General features: G+C 41.1%; 2 protein-coding genes across 3 annotated transcripts in view; one reads left to right on the top strand and one right to left on the bottom strand.

Annotated features, from left to right (window-relative positions):
* The window catches only part of LOC139476999 (lachesin-like), a 171,181-nt gene extending 167,555 nt beyond the window's left edge, over positions 1-3,626 (top strand). For both annotated transcript variants that reach the window (XM_071259558.1, XM_071259557.1), the window contains exons 6-8: positions 346-636; positions 2,431-2,601; positions 2,897-3,626. In XM_071259558.1, the coding sequence (XP_071115659.1) occupies positions 346-636; positions 2,431-2,601; positions 2,897-3,027 (593 nt within the window). In that variant the 3' untranslated portion in view covers positions 3,028-3,626. The remainder of the gene's footprint in view (positions 1-345; positions 637-2,430; positions 2,602-2,896) is intronic.
* Positions 3,627-15,454: 11,828 nt separating this feature from the next.
* Positions 15,455-20,338, bottom strand: part of LOC139476966 (uncharacterized) — a 40,557-nt gene continuing 35,673 nt past the window's right edge. Inside the window, exons 12-13 of the mRNA XM_071259514.1 lie at positions 17,563-17,736; positions 15,455-15,831 (exon numbers count right to left, since the gene is read on the bottom strand). Coding sequence (XP_071115615.1) covers positions 15,455-15,831; positions 17,563-17,736 — 551 coding nt within the window. The remainder of the gene's footprint in view (positions 15,832-17,562; positions 17,737-20,338) is intronic.

Raw genomic sequence — 20,338 nt, 5'->3', positions numbered from 1 at the left:
TAAGGGGCTAAAACAAGGACTTGTCGGCTTGAAGACAGTATACTGTGTCTGAGTGGAGTGTTCATGTTAAACTGCGGCATGGTATCTCAGTGAGCTAGCACTATAAGTCGGCATCAGTCTGGACTAGTACAAGCAATCACACACACACACACACACACACACACACACACACACACACGTGCATGCATTTCGCTATATAAGTGCAATAATCTTTGACGCGACGTTAAACCCCATTTCACCTCACCCTCAATATAATTTTTGATATTTTCTTTGACTCGTGTACTGTAGGAAGTCATTGCCGCGTATATGACTTAATCAATGTTTGCTATTTAATTTCCGTTCCAGTTCCACCAGAGATTCATATTCATAACAAAAGGATTGCTCAAGTGCGAGGCAAGGACACGATCCTCGAGTGTGTGGTAACGGCGCATCCCCAGGGAGTCAGTGTGTGGAAGTTTGAAAATAGGCCCCTGCCCACGACCATGCAGAAGTATCGGGTGGAGGTGTTTGAGGAAGGAAGTCACACAATCACGCTCAGCCTCCGTATCAGCCAATTGAATGAAGAAGATTACGGAGAATACACATGCGTAGCGTCTAATTCTATGGGCAGCGATTCTAAAAGAACGCTTCTCTATGGTAAGTGAGAGTTAAACATAAGATTGACGGACCTGGAGCACATTTCAGCTCTGTTCGAAGCAGGGTAGTGATGACCTTAATCAACCCTGCAGCAGGGTAGTGATGAAACTGAAACACCCCTGAAGCGGGACAGTGATTGACTGAAACACCCCTGAAGCGGGACAGTGATTGACTGAAACATCCTGAAGTAGGATAGTGATTTACTTAAATACCTCTCAAGCAGGATATTGTGGTTAACTGAAACACCCCTGAAGCGGGACAGTGATTAACTGAAACATCCTGAAGTAGGATAGTGATCAACTGAAACACCCCTGAAGCAGGATTGTGATTAACTGAAACACCCCTGAAGTAAGATAGTGATTAACTGAAACACCCCTGAGGTAGGATAGTGATTAACTGAAACAACCCTGAAGTAGGATAGTGATTAACTGAAACATCCTGAAGTAGGATAGTGATCAACTGAAACACCCCTGAAGCAGGATTGTGATTAACTGAAACACCCCTGAAGTAAGATAGTGATTAACTGAAACACCCCTGAGGTAGGATAGTGATTAACTGAAACAACCCTGAAGTAGGATAGTGATTAACTGAAACATCATGAAGTAGGATAGTGATCAACTGAAACACCCCTGAAGTAGGATAGTGATTAACTGAAACACACCTGAGGTAGGATAGTGATTAACTGAAACATCCCGAAGTAGGATAGTGATTGACTGAAACACCCCTGAAGCAGGGCAGTTTTTAAATGAAACATCCTGAAGTAGGATAGTGATCAACTGAAACACCCCTGAAGTAGGAGAGGGATTAACTGAAACACCCCTGAAGTAGGAGAGGGATTAACTGAAACACCCCTGAAGTAGGAGAGGGATTAACTGAACTGACACCCCTGAAGTAGGAGAAGGATTAACTGAAACACCCCTGAAGTAGGATAGTGATTAACTGAAACACCCCTGAAGCAGAATAGTGATATACAATATGGGTCCTATGCTCTTGTCCTCTGAAATGTTTTCATGTCGTTGTCTGGTAATTTTAGAATCTATGCCACTATGCCTTGGAGCTATTTTCGGATTTTTTGGATTTAGTGAGAGTGTTAAGAACCTAGATGATGTTCCACATATCAATCAAGTTTACCAGACCGGCACATGAAATCCCTCGTTTATCCAGACACCGGACATCCGGACACCATCACCTTCACAGATGAAAACCCACGGGAATGTTTACATGTATACAAAGTGACCTACCCGTGAAGATCCAGGGTAGAACAGGTCTTCAGCAACCCATGCTTGCCGTAAAAAGCAACTACGATTGTTGTAAGAGGCGACCAACGGGATCGGGTGGTCAGGCTCGCTGACTTGTTTGATGAATGCAATCGTATCCCAATTGCATGGATCGATGCTCGTGAGGTCAGTCACTGGATTGTCTGGTCCAGACTCGATTATATACAGACCGCCGTCTTATAGCTGGAATTTTGCTGAGTGCGGCGTTGGGTCGCAATCAGACTTATCTCTGAAATTAGTCTCTGAAGTTATATAATTTTGATAGAAACAAACAACTTTACTTAAATTGAAAAGGAGCCTCAATGAGATGAGAGAGGAACCTGTGGAAAATGTAGACTTGCTTCATTTAGGGCTATAGTTTACAGCAAGGCTGGGAAGGAAGGGGAAATGACATGGTTGAGGGTCTGGTGAGACGGACCAGATTGTAGTGGAAACGCTGCCTTAGACAAACAAATCATTTCTCGTACGATCACACGAAGCAAGGATAGGCTATGAGTTCATACAATTGTCCTTTCAGAGCATATAATACCTACGAAACCACCTACGACAACTACCACGACGACGAAAGCAACAACAACGTCTTTGCGACCCACGCCAGCTAAGACGCCTGGAGCCTATGATTACGAGAACGGACCACCCGAGTACATACCGAGGCCCAAGTTAAAACAGGTCCATCCGCTCCTACCAGGTAAGAAATGTTTAATCATATTCCACTCTGTCGTTGGCTTTTAGAAGGTGATTAAACATATATATAATATATATATAATGAATCATCATCTTTATCATTATCATTATTAATATAATAATTATCATCAATAATTATCATCATCATCATCATCATCATCATCATTATTATTATTATTATTATTATTATTATTATTATCAATGATAAAACATGTATAAGATATGATATATGTTATCTGCGCTTCATTCATTTTGACATGTTACTAATTGCTATCAATATCATTTGCTTATTTCAACAGGCAGTAACAATGACCCGCTTGCTGTCTCCGGCTCCGCAGGAAGTAAAGGTCCAGATTCAGGAGCAAAGAAAAATTCAGCTTTCATAATAGTTGTCCTGATGTGTATATTTTCTCTGATAAATCCCGTTTAAAGTGTTCTGGAATGATGATTGTATTTATCTGTACAGAATACTATGAATATAAGATGAGTAAATGTACACTGTTTCCTGATGCCGTGGAGTATGATACATAGCAAGTCCAGTAAGTAATATGTTTATTTTACGGTTATATTGTGCGGCTCAATCATAATAATAAACATCATAATGTGTATCTCGACAAACACGTCCCAATACAGTAAACTGCGGTTATAACGAACTCAAAGGGACCACTAATTTTAGTTCGTTATAACCGTAGTTCGGTATAAGCATATATACAGCTTATATACAGCAAATGGACGGGATCAAAACAGATTTCGTTATATCCGTCAGTTCGTTATAAGCGTGTTCGTTATAAACGTAGTTTACTGTATTTGAAACATTCCGCGTTTCGTGTATTCTGGTGCGCAATGAAAATGAAAGACGCGGAGAAGCGCTCGTAAAATGATAACGACGCGTAATGTGTTGGTCGAGATTGTGAGGTTGACAGTGGATGGTTGGTTGGTTGATTTGTTGTTTAACGCCGCACTCAGCAATATTCCAGCTATATGACGGCGGTCTGTAAATGATCGAGGCTGGACCAGACAATCCAGTGATTAATATCATAAGCATCGATCCGCGCAATTGAGATCGATGATATGCATCAACCAAGTCAGCGAGCCTGACCACCCGATCCCGTTAGTCGCCTTGTACGACAAGCATTGTCGCCTTTTACGGCAAGCAGTGGTTGCTGAAGACCTATTCTACCCGGGAATCTTCACGGGTCGACAGTAGATGCAGGTAATGGAGACTGGTCGTTTATCTGGCGAGGGGTGGCTACAACAGGCTCCCCGAGGATGCTTTAAGCTATATATTTAATGTATTTCATCGTGTTATGTGCAAATGCCCGTGCAACTATTTCGTCTGAAGCCATGTGTCCTTCAGGATTATAAGATCGTGCAATCAGTTGCAATAAGTAATCCTTTGTACTCGATAAAAAAGTATCTTAATTCTTTAGATTATTTTCCGTGGCCAAGTCAAGATGGACTAATCGTAGGTTCGAATCCCAGCAGATAATGTCCTTGGATCGTCAGCACCAGACACGCGTGGATCGCACGGAAACGCGATCTCTGAAGATGTAGCGTTATATCGGGGAAGTCATACAAGACAGTATAATAAAAAAACTCATTCCTTTTTTTCAAATTCATCACTACACCGAAACATCCAACTACAACACTTTAGCGGATGCTCAAGTAGTCGAAACTGACGGAATTCGTAATACAGATTTACTTCCCTTAATCCTTCAAGGATCCGCTGCTCGTGGGTTCAAATCCCTGTGTATGATCGGTAGTTTATCAATACCTTTCCAGTGCTCTTTAGGTAACTGAATACAAAGTTGCTTAATAACCCAACTCACTCACTAACTCGCGACCTCAGGGTGACAAAATCAAAGATCGCACAAATATTAGTCCAATCACCCGTATGGAGAGGGCACGGGTGGCCCAATCGTCTAAGGCGCCGCGACTCGCTACACAGGGTTGCGTCCCCTGGACACGCCAGAAACCTATGATTGTGGGTTCGAATCCCCGTTCACCCCGATTATGTTTCTAGGTTTGCCAGCACCGTGCTCGTGGGTTTCACCGAAGTGGTAAACGTCTGAGACCCGCATCACTTCGGGCTTTCCTCCCACATTAAGCTGACACGCCGTGATATAACTGGAATACTGTTAAAAGCGGCATTAAACCCAACTCACTCACTCACTCACTCACTCACTCACCTTTATGGAAACAAATGAGCACATTTCTTATTGGACTTCTATTCGTTTGTATTCTATGTTCTATGATGTACATTTCTTCCGCACACAACATACCAATTGTTTATTTCAATGTCCTGGTTTGACATTTATTTCAGGAGCATGGATTATATGAAATTCTTGTCACGTCTCAAAGAGTCAATACAAAAATATACTCCTTGTATAAATGGGTACATAATGAGAGCATGTATAACGCAAACATAATGAATTTTGATATTTGTCTTATAATCTCATTATGATCATTAATGTGTCATTTACATTGGGAACACGAGTATCTGTGGGGGTGTTTGAACCTAACACAGAAAAGCGCCACGCGTATGTGTGTGCAGTGTTTCATATATGTACCAGTGGGTTGTATTGGCTGGCAAGGTTATTCAATCAAGCTGCAGTCGGATATCTTCGTCATATCCCGGAATACCAAACGAGGCTCGGATGTGGCGAACAATGATGAAGCTTCCGCTATTCGTTGGACGTGGAGAACTGAGATGAAGGTCATATGGATTTCAATGTCGGATATGGGTATAACGTTGGCACAAAGCTATCAACAGGTGTGAACATCGTCTGGTCGATCGTACGTTTTATGGTGAGTGACGACCATTGACGATGATGTTATTCTGCTTATCACCATGGTTGCCAGTGTCAGTTCAACTGGAACCGAGGAGGGCACGAGTCACCATTCGGTTTGTTCCGGAAAGAATGGTCACGAGCGAAGTTTTCAGTCCACAATGAGCCCACATACCGTGATTTGACATTCTAAAACACAACCCACAGAGAAACAGGGTGATGCGGTCACAAAATATTCACATGATGATGCCAAATCGTTCGTTTTTGAGGTGAAGGTCAAAGTTTATGAGGTGAAGGTCAAACTGTTGACCAGGCGACCTGACCAAAAATCTATGACGAATGCCTAATGATTGAGTGAGTTAAATGACCAGCTTTCGTCAGAGTCGAATGTATGCATGTGAGCAAGTATGTACACATTACTTAAATATTTATGAAAAGAAATATGTTCCGATATTTGTCTTTGTATTTATGATTGTTTTTCTTACCATTGTAGCTGCGTCTCACCTTTCTGACCGTGATCAAATGGTTAATTTGATAACCCCAGTTTGACAGGGGTACTTGGCATCTTTCAAATATGACCATAAAGTACTTCACGCACGACTCGAAGTCAGTTTCTATACCCTTCCCTCAACTGAACGGTTATCAGCTCTATATATTACATATTACCTCCCTTTGCGGAAATGAATTTGAATAATTATCGTTTTTGGTGATGTCCCTCCCCGCCATGTGCGTTCCACAAAGCGGTCTTAGCGCTACGGCTAGGGTAAGGGTGTTGCAGTGCATGGGAATGGCACTGCACTAAGATCGCTTTGTGAGGACGGCCTGTGGCAGACCCTGAATCGTTACTCTTTTTTCCGGCGTTGATGTCTACACACTCCCATAATCTACTCGTGTGTTACTCGACACTCGTCGTCGTCAATACTTTGCGTGTTTGTATACACCAGGTTCAACCATTACGCGTTAATACAAAGGGCCACTTTACCGTGTGGTCGCTATTTTCAGCCAACGAATCAAGCCAATGCCTGGTTCCAGTGAGAGGGAAACTACAGAGTGATCTGACCAATCAGCGCTCAGATTACATTGCACAAACGTCGAAATGTTGCGTGCAAAACGTGCAACACGTGCAACACGTGCCACCGCCTTGCTGCCATCAACACATTGCTTCCATATTCGGCAAGGGTGCGGTTCACACAAATTCATCAGGGCTCATCTGTACGGAAATCCATCAGGGCCATATTTTGTGAGGCTATTTTCAAGAAATATTGAATTTTTAGAATAGGAACTTGAATTTTCAAGAAAAGAGTGTGGATTTTCAAGATAGCATCTTGAAATTTCAAGATCAAAACGAAATGATATTGTGGCCCCCATACATTTCACGCCCGTGTTATTATAGGCGGCCTCATTTCATTACCAGTCTAAATATAGACACCCGTCACAACTCCACCTCATGTGGACCCAATGGATCACACGTGATCGAGGTACAGAGTATTCAGAAATCCGTGAAGTATTGACGACGCTGGGATTATTTATATCCGATATTTTCACGTTAGCGGAACCTTTCATTGTGCGACGTTTCTATATATTTGAAGGATATACGCTTCTCTTCGTGTTGAGATTATCTCACGTCTGTAGATGCATTACTGAACCAACATCTGCAGGGAAACGAAATATCGCCGTTTAGCGTGGGAGTATCAGTCTGGGCGAGAATTGTAAAATGGCTGCCCTTGACGGCAAAGAAAATGGAAAACTCCCTTTGATATGTGCTCAATTGTCAGAAATCATCTTGGTGCTCCGAAGCAGAGACTCCGGCGATGAGAACTAGATTCTTGTTCGAGATCCTGACACAATAGAACATTGACTCGTTTCATCAAGTTATTGGAAATGAATTTTCTGACATATGTCATCGTAACGACTGTGGTAGATTTATAGTGATGCTGTATAAAGGTGAACCTGTATATACTATATTCAACTACAATTATGTATTGATGTTTCAGTCTACGTACATTGGAACCTGGTTAATCTGGACAGTTACGTTCTCGTTGAAATCATCCGAAAAAGGAAACCTAGGTTTAACAATCATTGATAGGGGTTTCCTTTGTATATATAGACGCTATCTGTATTAATCATCTATCCGGACAGCGAGACGTCCAGATTAAGCAGGTTCCACTGTGTATGTTTCAGAGAGTTTCAAGCTTTCTGGCACCAATATTCAGAGTATAGTCCGCTGTGTGTACCGTGTTTAGGTTTTAGCTACGAATAAAAGGTGTCTGTATGTTCCACAAGTGGCATAGATTTGTATTCGTCACTCGTATTATATCTGGTTATTTTCGAGGTGAATTATCGTTCGTGTAAAATAGACATGTTCTCTTAATCCTAGAGATGCTATGTACATTGTTTATTTTGTTACCGTCATTTGTCGATTGCTTAGATGGCGAACATGATGTTGTAAAAATCAGGAATAACTTTGCCAAATTGATCAAATTTCAGCTTGCATTTCAATGTACATGTTATTCACTCATCGATCGTATTGTAAATAAAAGCATTTATCGTTAGTCTTTGCTATGTTGTTCTGCAAATGGGTCGTCATCAATTCGGAGAAGTAAAACAACATATTATCTTGATAACATTGAAACGATGAGGTGTGTTATATTACGCCACAGTCAGCAATATTTCAGCAAACGGTACAAATGTACAGGAGAGTCTCCCTAGGGGTAGAAGGACACACAATAAACCAAGTAAGCACGCATAACCACCTGCATAATATACTTATATATTCACTTACGAACATCCCCCTCCCCTCCACACACACACACACACACAAACACACACACACACTCATACACACGCGCGCACACATACACACACATACACAAACACACACTCATACACACACTCATACACACACGCGCGCACACATACACACGCACACATACACACTCATACACACGCACACACATACACACACACTCGCACACACACGCACATACGCACACACATACACACACGCACACACTCATACACACACACGCACATACACACGCACACACTCATACACACGCACACATACACACACTCATACACACATACACACGCACACACACACATACACACACTGATATACACACCCATTCTCTCTCACACAAAACACACATCAACATAGACTCTCCCGTGAAGATCCGGATTAGACTGTGAGCCTGTCAGTAGATTGACCTTACCAGTAGGTACCCCTGTCAATAGATTGCCCTTATCAGTAGGTGCTAGTGGATTGTCCTTATCAGTAGGTAGCCCCTGTCAGTAGATTGTCCTTATCAGTAGGTAACCCCTGTCAGTAGATTGTCCTTATCAGTAGGTAACCCCTGTCAGTAGATTGCCCTTATCAGTAGGTAACCCCTGTCAGTAGATTGTCCTTATCAGTAGGTAACCCCTGTCAGTAGATTGCCCTTATCAGTAGGTGATATAACCCCTGCTAGTGGATTGTCCTTATCAGTAGGTAACCCCTGTCAATAGATTGCCCTTATCAGTAGGTGCTAGTGGATTGTCCTTATCAGTAGGTAGCCCCTGTCAGTAGATTGTCCTTATCAGTAGGTAACCCCCAGTAGATTGCCCTTATCAGTAGGTAACCCCTGTCAGTAGATTGTCCTTATCAGTAGGTAACCCCTGTCAGTAGATTGCCCTTATCAGTAGGTGATATAACCCCTGCTAGTGAATTGTCCTTAGCAGTAGGTAACCCCTGTCAGTAGTTTGCCCTTATCAGTAGGTAATATAACCCCTGCTAGTGGATTGTCCTTAGCAGTAGGTAACCCCTGTCAGTAGATTGTCCTTATGAGTAGGTAATTTAACCCCTGCTAGTGGATTGTCCTTATCAGTAGGTAATATAACCCCTGCTAGTGGATTGTCCTTATCAGTAGGTAATATAACCCCTGCTATAGCTAGTGGATTGTCATTATCAGTAGGTAACCCCTTCTAGTAGATCGCCCTTATCAGTCGATATCCCTGTCAGTAGATTGCCCTTATCAGTAGGTAATATAACCCCTTTTTAGTAGATTGCCCTTATCAGTAGGTAATATAACCCCTGCTAGGGGATTGTCCTTAGCAGTAGGTAACCCCTGCTAGCAGATTGCCCTTATCAGTGGGTAATATAACCGCTTCTAGTAGATTGCCCTTATGATCAGGTAGCAATAATACCAGGTGTTCGCGAAAAGGTGAAAAAAATACCCTGCCCAACCGGTGCCACCTTCACAAATACACGCAAAGACAAGTCAAGTGTCCACCTGAAGAATATATGGGAACACTGAATTGTTTGAAAATGTCTGGAAATTTGGAAACAAAAGACTTCTTGACAGGTTCGAATCTCATTCGATGTGGTTGGACATGAACTCTAAAAAACACATTTTTTCTGATTTCAGTTTAAAGTTGAGTTATTGCGTTACAATATATGTAAAACGTTCCTCCTGTGAACATGTGCGTAAAATCTATATTTCTGATATATAATATATATATATCCTACCCAATCAAAGTTAAATATGCTAGGGGCGGTCGGGTAGCCTAGTGGTTAAAGCGTTCGCTCGTCACGCCGAAGACCCGGGTTCGATTCCCGACATGGGTACAAATGTGTGAAGCCCATTTCTGGTGTCCCCCGCCGTGTTATTGCTGGAATATTGCTAAACGCGGCGTAAAACCATACACACTCACTCAATTCAATATGTTAATGTCTGTTAATAGGGTTGTTGATGAGGGTAATAATTCAACTGTTAGCTGGACACTAGTCACATCATTTTAGCTGTTGATAACATGTTGTTAAAACAATCCCAAAATAAAGGACTTTAGCCAGTCGCCGAACTTGACGTAATTGTACGTTGTGGGGGGCACGGGTTACCCATTCGACTTAGGCGCCGCGATTCGCTGTGCAGAGTTTCGTCCCTTGGGCACGCCAGAAACCTATGATTGTGAGTTCGAATCCCGGCCCGCCCCGATTATATATCTAGGTTTGTCAGCACCATGCCCGTGCTCGTTGGTTTTGAACACCGAAGTGGTAAACGTCCTAGACCTGCATTACTTCGGGCCTTCCTCCCACATTAAGCTGACACGGCGCGATAAAACTGGAATAATGTTCAGAGCGGCGTTAAACACAACTAACTCAGTCACTAATCATCCACGTTGTTAGTGGCAGTATATGATGTTGTAGGTCGAGGTAATTGTGTGACAGAAAATGAAACGCTCGTAAAATAATCACGTGCTAATTTTTAAAGATAACTTTTATTTGCGGTCTGCGGTAACCAGGGTACCCCAGAGTTATCTTTCTTCAGGTTTTGTTTGTTTGTTTTTTAACGTCACACTCAGCAATATTCCAGCCATATCACGGCACCTAATTCAGATACAAGATAACTTTGATCCAGAGAACCAGCATGGCACAAAAGAATTCTGTAGCATCCCTACCTATTGATGCAAGTACCAATACTTAAGTATCATAAAGCGCACGTGTCACCAAGAGGGTCAAACAAATTCCGATTTGCGTGTACCTTCAGAATCAAGAATTACCTGGTGTCGTATTCGATGTTTGTTGTTTAACGCCGCACTCAGCAATATCCAGCTATATGATATCGGTCTGGAAATAATCGAGTCTGGACCAGATAATCCAGTGACTGACACCACGAACATCGATCCACGCAATTGGGACACGACGACATGCATCAACCAAGTCAGCGAGCCTGACCACCCGATCCAGTTAGTCGCCTCTTACGACAAGCATTGTCGCCTTTTTAATGATTAGCATGGATTGCTGAAGACCTATTCAGGATGTATTGGCTTCATTTTGTATGTTTGATGTAATATCGATGTCATTCAAAGGCAAGTTGTAAGTATTTCATGCGTTTCTTTACAGTGAGTGCACACTCTGCTCCAGGTACAAAAACAGAAACCCAACTCCATTTGGACAACAACTTTACCGACAAATTCACATGTACAAAATGTAATCACGAATGTTCGAAAAGGGAATGTCGTCCATCTCACGGCGGAGGACACCGAGAATGGGCTTTATGTGTTGTGCCAATACAAGGAATAGACCCCGATCTTGTGCCCAGCCAATTCTGAAACCAATAGACAACCTTCAAAATGAGCAGTAGTCGTAGATTTTAAAGTTTGTTCATCTCACGAACTGCATATTTGGGTGAAGTGTTGGGTTACAAAATCACAGGGCACATCAATCTTTTCCCGAAATAAAATTCTTATTTTAAGTCTAATCCCGATGATGTCCAGAAAGATATTTCTGTTGTGGTTCATTTAGGCCGTGTGGTACTTCCAGCCCTTTGTGTGACTCACTGTTAACCTCCAAAATATACTCAACAACAAAAGTTCCTGTGACACCAATATTTTAGTGTATTTTTCAAACAAGTAAAGTTTGGTTTTCAATTGTAGTACATGTATGGAATCAAGTCACAAAAACGCAACTGCTACAGAAAAACATGCATTCCATGCAAAAGTTGATTTTTATGCAAGCCCCATGCATTTCTTTACCAAAGAATGGGTATAAAACATGTGCGTTAACGGGATTCCATATGCATTGTTTAGCATCGTGCTAACAACAACCACTCAGAAAGACAACAAAATTACGCAAGTATTCAACATTACGAAATGCCACACCTGTCCGAAAATGTGCGTCCGCGAGCAATTGTTATTTTTGAAGCCGGATCGAGTCAACGTGATGTTGCAAGACAATTAAACGTCCACAGAAACACCATTTGATATGGACAGATATCCCACAGGACTTTGTACGACGCCTGGTCCATTCCATGAGACGAAGATGTGTTGCTTGCAAAGCTACCAAAGGTGCACACACACGCTATTGATTTGTAAATTGACATTTTGGCATGTTCATGGTTTTTTTTAATGAAATCACGCATTTTCTGAAGTCAGTATGGCAAACTAAACCATTTGAACACTTATTAGTCTTTTATCTGTTTCAAACCGAAATTGTTTCAGATTTGGTAAAAAACATAACTTTGCATTAAATCTTATTCAATGTCACAGGAACTTTTGTTGTTCAGTATACATTTACCACGGCTCTGGGCTAACACCTGGAATCCTGTGTGACTACGTGTTGAACATGTTGTGTGTCTCATCGCTTTAAATGTGTGTAAATTCGTGATGCGGCGATACCTCTAGCTTCCTGTATAACTACCGTGTTAAATATGTTGTGTATCACATTAATATAAAAGACTAAATATATAGGAAACAGCGTGTCATTCATGTTGATTTTATCCTTAGATTGCGAACGTTTTATCCGGAAGGTTTCAGGAATGTATTCAAAATGGGTTACCCAACTTCATGTAAGTAATTTTAAGATGCTGAAAGATCATGTAAGTAATTTTAAGATGCTGAAAGATCAAAGGAGCCGAGTCTATCAAGCATGATGGCTCATCGACCATGTTCACATCAGTTATCGGTGAAATAATTTCTATAAACATATCGCATATTGGAATAATATTACCCGGGAAGAAATATGGCAAGATGATGTCAGATGACGACGCAGGATTTTCACAAACATATTCAAACCACTGTGTCCGCGCCACTGCAGCAACAATGTTTTCCGATGCGGCGTTGGTGCCCTAGGAATTATGGCTGTCTCTGGGTACAGGCATGAGCGATCCTTAAGGATTTTCTTAACCACATATACATCAGTTCCTCGGTGTCTATCAGTGACCACTGTCTCTTCTTTCGCCATGTTCATCCCACGTTGGACCGCCTCCGTGGTCTAGTGGTAGAGCGTCCGCCCGGAGAGCGGAAGGTCCGGGGTTCGATCCCCGGCCCCGTCATACCAAAAGACGTTAAAAAATAGTACTTGTTGTTACCCTGTCTGGCGCTCGGCATTAAGGGGCTAAAACAAGGACTGGTCGGCCCGGAGTCAGTATAATGGGTCTGAGTGGGATATTCATGTTAAACTGCGGCATGGTATCTCAGTGAGCTAGCACTATAAATCGGCATCAGTCCGGGCTAGTACAAGCAGCCACACAAACACACACACGTATATGCACGTGGCTATATAAGTGCAATTATCTTGGACGTGACTTTAAACCCCATTTCACCTCACCTAATCACACGTTGACGCCATATCACGCCAAAGACCGTCAGTTGACGTTGGATACTTATAGCAGATTTCTTTTCAACACAACTCCAATGAAACATAAGATTTCACTTACATTCGGCACTTTGGAAAAGTAATAAAGTTTGCTCAACCCCCATGAGTAGTGTACAAAATTATAGTTTTGCCCTGGACAATTATAGTTAACGCATAACTAATTACATTCGTCACCATTCGCCCCTTTCCGTAACCTGCAAGAAGACTCGTCCCCCTATCGATGAATGTTATGTGCGAAAATACGACAAACCAATCAGAATGCGCGTATGATTTTAAGTTCTTTGTCAAAGAATCCCTCAGAAATAATTTTTGATTCTACATCTTGCATCTAAAAATATACCCAATAAACAGCTAAATGTGTTCAACCATACTGTATAATTCCGCACGTTCCAATGTGTTTTAAATTGCATCTGAAATATATATAATACATGGGGAAATAATATGTGAACCATTACGCAACGAGTTGACAATTGTTTTAGGTATGCCCGTTTGCGCTAAGACGGAACCCGGTCGCAAAAATATCCACGAGAGGGGCACGAGTCGCTATTCGGCTTGACCCGGAATAACACGAGTTGGTCACGAATGAACTAATTATAGTTATTGACAAACCCACACGTGCTGTCTTTAAGGTATCTGCTGCTGACAGATAGCCCATATCGGTGGAAAGATGTTCGACCTTTTTACAGTAAAAATAGATAGGACAAAAATCGCATCTGAGGAAGTTAAACCATTGGTTGATATTATAAGCAACTTATCACGCCGTCGAAGACGAAGCCTGACAATTCATCCAATTTATCCGAGCAATAGTCTATCCGAGACACAATCTCATTAAGATCCGATCTAAGTTCTCGCTGCCGCTAAACCAAGAGGACATCCCAGTATGGGTCACGTCAGAACGACCTTTCGCGAACTTTGACCGGCCATTGAAACGACTAACAAAAAGTCGACATCAGCCAATTAGAAAGCAGCTTTCTCGAGCTTTACGGCACTCGTTAAAACCCCCATTTCAGGCTATGCTTGAAAAAAATGTTGATACAGTTCTCGATTAAAATTTTGAAAACTGAACAAACGAACATTCCGGAATGTCTAATCTATGGTTTCGATTGTATGGCAGTGCAACGCCTCCTCCGTTCAAACGTGTATCCCTCGTAAGCGTGAGATAGACGATAATTTTGACGGAATCAGTCGTACTGGCCGTAACTGTCGTTCGGAATACCCTGTTATAACGTTTTCGAGGTTGCATGATCAGAAAACACATTCCGACTGTCACTTTCATGATCTGGTAAGCGACCCTTTGATTGGTTGGATGAAAGGTCGTTCTGACATGACCCGTAATGGGATGTCCTCAGATCTCTGTTCAGCGATAGCGAGAACTAAGATCGGATTTGAATAATCTTGAGACATAACGTACTTTGCGACCAATGGCAACGTGAAATAAAATATTACTTTACCTGTAATTAGACACAACTTTAGGTGGAATCAAAGATTACTTAACGTGGAATTAAATTTTACTTTAAGTGGAATTAAAACATGCAGCGGCTGAATATACGATGGCATCAAATAACTATTTCCTCAAAAGCCTACGGGGACTGGGATTCTATCGAAAAACATAAATTGGCACAGAACATTCTTGAAAAACAACAATTATGCTTCAGACTATTGAAAAAAGACATTATCTACCACCAGATTACATTATTGCAATGTGCTTTTCTTGATAAAATATTTGAGCTTGCAGGTGTAGCTGAAAAATATTTAATCCATAAACAGAATTTCACCTCCACCCTGATGTTTCATCTGGTCAGCCCCTTATTCCACACTTACGTCCTTGCCATCTGTGAAATACAAACTGCCCATAAAACATCTCTGGATCCAATATATTACAACTGTTCTTGCGCTTGATATGTTCCCTGACATTTGCCTGTGTTATTACGTGACTACTTCAAATCAACACTGTTTTGTCGCATGGTATGTTGCTTAGCTCTTGCCATGGTTTCTTGGGAGAACCCATGGTAAGTATTCGACCTCTGTATTGGAAACTTCCCTTGATTCGGAGCCGAAGATTTCTTCTCACGCAAGCAATCAAAGAGAGGTCGTGTGACTTTGTCATTCCTAGGCTGAACTGTGACAGCGAGCTTCATGGACAGGACCATATCGAACATGCCATGAACATTCAGGTTCCATCTGGCGCTCACCTCGACATGGGGACAATTCAACTTTCTCGCCATGTCTAGTGCCATCTCTGAAGTGATGATTCTTTTCTCAACGTTGTCCAATTTATTCGCAGCAAATAAAATAGGAACGTCGGCGTTTTCTGAAAAGAATGATGGATACTTTGAAAATTTCATTTAAAGGACGCCATCAAGGGATATCCAAAGGCTTGAAGACACAAATTAACACGTGACCTAAATACGTCATGGAAGCCATTTCTGTACAGGACACAAGTGTTTTTTGTGTAGAACACCCCGGTGAACCACATATAGCATGATATTTCAATCAAATGGAGATGAAAAGGTATTTCTTACGAGAATATGTAATCAATATGACTTTATCAGGAATGGCGTTCAGCTTGAAAACGCAGTTCAGGATATGTTCGATCAGATGGTTGAAAAATCTGTGACAGATGGCGGAGGTATATCACCCAAAAGCTTTCCAATTTGATATAATTAAAAAATCGATTGTAAGGAAAGAAATATCCATGGAACGAGCAGCCAGCTTACACCTGTTTTGAAACAAACAATTGCAAGATTGCAAGAAACATAGCATTGCATCACATGACCCTTCCGTAAAACAGTTAGTGAACAGCAAGCTGTCACTAGAAAAGGAGCTTCATGACAAAACTATCCCTTGCTGTCTTTTTGATCACTTTCGTTTGATCCACAAATGTTGATCAAATTTGAATAGCAGTTCCAATAAGGTTAACAAAATTGCTCCCTTTGGAAACACCAATTCTTCATAACCAATACCTTGATCCTGCAGTGCCAACGCCGAACAGACTCCGAGTCTGTTTGTTCTGCAATATAGTGTATATATGCAATTTTGAAGTTTAAATACATTTATACATTTTTTTCTTTGATTGGGTTCACTTTAGAAGAAATTATTATTCCGTATTTAGTTACTAAGGATAGGTACAATAATTCAAATTCCGTGACATTGCTTTGTTTAAAGGAAGCCACATTTTTTAATGTTTTTCATGCATCCTTACTGTTGGATTCAATTTTAATTAATTAATTAATGGATTTAATTTTCACACCACCACCCCAAAAAAATAAACCAAACCCAAAACAACAACCAAAACACCAACCAAAAAACACAAAAACAAACATGACTGTCAACATATTACAAACCTATACCAAATTAAGTTTGTGCACTTATTATGATTTTTGTTAGAGGGGAACCGTTATTTACAAAAACACAGCTCTTTTTATGATGGGTTTCATTTTGAAAAAGTATGAACACTCGCCTATACTAAAATGGCATCCAGCAGATGGATTTCTTAGGGACGGCTTTCTGATCAAAAGGTATGTTTATGTTGGCATAACTGTGATAATTGAAAAGAAAATTGGTACATCTTAATATATAGGCAGAGACTACCACGAGGAGAGAATGACTTGTTCCGAATGTAAGGCAGAGTAAAAAAAATAATCAGTTTTCTTTTATTTGTATTATATTCCAACGACAAACTAAAGAATATTCCACATGACGTTATGGTTCAAACATTGAGTCGCTTCAAATAGGAGGGGAGATGATGAAGTTTAATCAAATGTAATCCTCCTGTGATGTCAACATTATCTGAAATTTTTTTTGCGGCCATTTTGGATTTTCGGCTGAAATACTTTTCACACTGAATTTCAATTTGATCCATTAAAAAGACAATACATATTTGAGCAAAATATGTTTTGTCATGAAAGGTACTTAGACATTTACATGACTTCTTGGTTATTTTTTAAATTGTAAGACATTTCCAGGCTTTTAATATTTCACAAAATGTCAGGACGTTTCCATGATGTTTCGTCCTGCATGAATCCTACACACGGTTACTTACTCCTGCATGTCTTGATCATGTTGCAGTATTTGGTGGCCTCCCTGAAAGAATGCATGTCGTCTAGGGCGTATACTACGATGAACATTGTTCCCTGTGTGATTCGCAGAGATCTCATTGCAGGAAAGTCATCGCCGCCGGATGTGTCGATGATCTCCACAGCTCGAAATAGGCCATCTGCAAATCAACTAATATATAACTTGACCGTATGAATGAATTATGGCCAAATTATCGCATAAAAGATAAAACATGTCATCAAAAAACTGTGTAAACTAGGAACGAGACATTATATCACGTTACAGTGGCATTTGACCCAGGCCACAGACAAAAAAAATAAAAGCGACAAATCCCTAGATAGCTACAATAAATCTCTGCTGAAAGCAGAACTTTACATCCCATATCTACTTTCACAGACCCTTACATCACATGTCTACAGTTGCAGACCCTTATAATTCATATCCACTGTCACAGACCCTTATAATCTATGTCTACTGTCACAGACCCTTACATCACATGTCTACTGTCACAGACCCTTATAATCTATATCTACTGTTACAGACCCTTATAATCTATATCTACTGTCACAGACCCTTGCATCACACGTCTATTGTCACAGACCCTTATAATCTATATCTACTGTCACAGACCCTTATAATCTTTATCTACTGTCACAGACCCTTATAATCTATATCTACTGTCACATACCCTTATAATCCATATCTACTGTCACAGACCCTTATAATCTATATCTACTGTCACAGACCCTTACAATCTTTATCTACTGTCACAGACCCTTATAATCCATATCTACTGTCACAGACCCTTATAATATATATCTACTGTCACAGACCCTTACATCACATGTCTGCTGTCACAGACCCTTATAATCTATCTCTACTGTCACAGACCCTTATAATCTTTATCTACTGTCACAGACCCTTATAATCTATGTCTACTGTCACAGACCCTTACATCACATGTCTACTGTCACAGACCCTTACAACACATGTGCTATCACAGATCCTTATAATCTATATCTACTGTCACAGACCCTTACATCACATGTCTACTGTCACAGACCCTTACAACACATGTGCTATCACAGATCCTTATAATCTATATCTACTGTCACAGACCCTTACATCACATGTCTACTGTCACAGACCCTTATAATCTATCTCTACTGTCACAGACCCTTACAACACACGTACTATTACAAACCGTTACAATCTATATCTACTGTCACAGACCCTTACAACACATTCTAGTATTTACTGTCACAGACCCTTACAACACATGTGCTATCACGGATCCTTATAATCTATATCTACTGTCACAGACCCTTACAACACATATCAACTGTCCCCGACCCTTACAATCCATATCTACTTTCGCAGACCCTTTAAGCACATATCTACTGTCACAGAGTCTTACAATTTATATCTACTGTCACAGACCCCTACAACGCATATCTACTGTCACAGACCCCTACAACACATGTCCAATGTCACATAACCTTACACTACAATGTCTACTGTCACAGACAATTACACAGGTATCCACTGTCACAAACCGTTACAACAAAAGTACTGTCACAGACCCTTACACCACGTCTATTGTCACAGTCCTTACACCACGTCTATTGTCACAAAGACTTACACGACGTCTATTGTCACATACCCTTACACGACGTCTATTGTCACAGACCCTTACACCACGTCTATTGTCACATACCCTTACACCATGTCTATTGTCACAGACCCTTACACCACGTCTATTGTCACAGACCATTACACCACGTCTATTGTCACAGACCCTTACACCACGTCTATTGTCACAGACCATTAAACCACGTCGATTGTCTCAGACCCTTACACCACGTCTATTGTCACAGACCCTTACACCACGTCTATTGTCACAGTCCTTTACACCACGTCTATTGTCACAGACCATTACACCACGTCTATTGTCACAGACCCTTACACCACGTCTATTGTCACAGACCCTTAAACCACGTCTATTGTCACAGTCCTTTACACCACGTCTATTGTCACAGACCATTACACCACGTCTATTGTCACAGACCCTTAAACCACGTCTATTGTCACAGTCCTTTACACCACGTCTATTGTCACAGACCATTACACCACGTCGATTGTCACAGACCATTACACCACGTCTATTGTCACAGACCCTTACACCACGTCTATTGTCACAGACCCTTACACCACGTCGATTGTCACAGACCATTACACCACGTCTATTGTCACAGACCCTTACACCACGTCGATTGTCACAGTCCTTTACACCACGTCTATTGTCACAGTCCCTTACACCACGTCTATTGTCACAGTCCTTTACAGCACAACGTCCATTGTCACAGTACTTTACAACACCACGTCTGTTGTCACAGTCCTTTACAACACAACGTATATTGTCACATGCCTTTACAACACAACGTCTATTGTCACAGTCCTTTACAACACAACGTATATTGGCACATGCCTTTACAACACAACGTATATTGTCACATGCCTTTACAACACAACGTATATTGTCACATGCCTTTACAACACAACGTCTATTGTCACAGTCCTTTACAACACAACGTCTATTGTCACATGCCTTTACAACACAACGTCTATTGTCACATGCCTTTACAACACAACGTCTATTGTCACATGCCTTTACAACACAACGTCTATTGTCACATGCCTTTACAACACAACGTCTATTGTCACATGCCTTTACAACACAACGTATATTGTCACATGACTTT

The sequence above is a fragment of the Haliotis cracherodii genome, unplaced genomic scaffold (assembly GCF_022045235.1).
Source record: "Haliotis cracherodii isolate W230 unplaced genomic scaffold, xgHalCrac1.p SCAF_30, whole genome shotgun sequence".
Classification (NCBI taxonomy): Eukaryota; Metazoa; Mollusca; class Gastropoda; order Lepetellida; family Haliotidae; genus Haliotis; species Haliotis cracherodii.
This window is presented reverse-complemented; position numbering and strand designations above follow the sequence as displayed.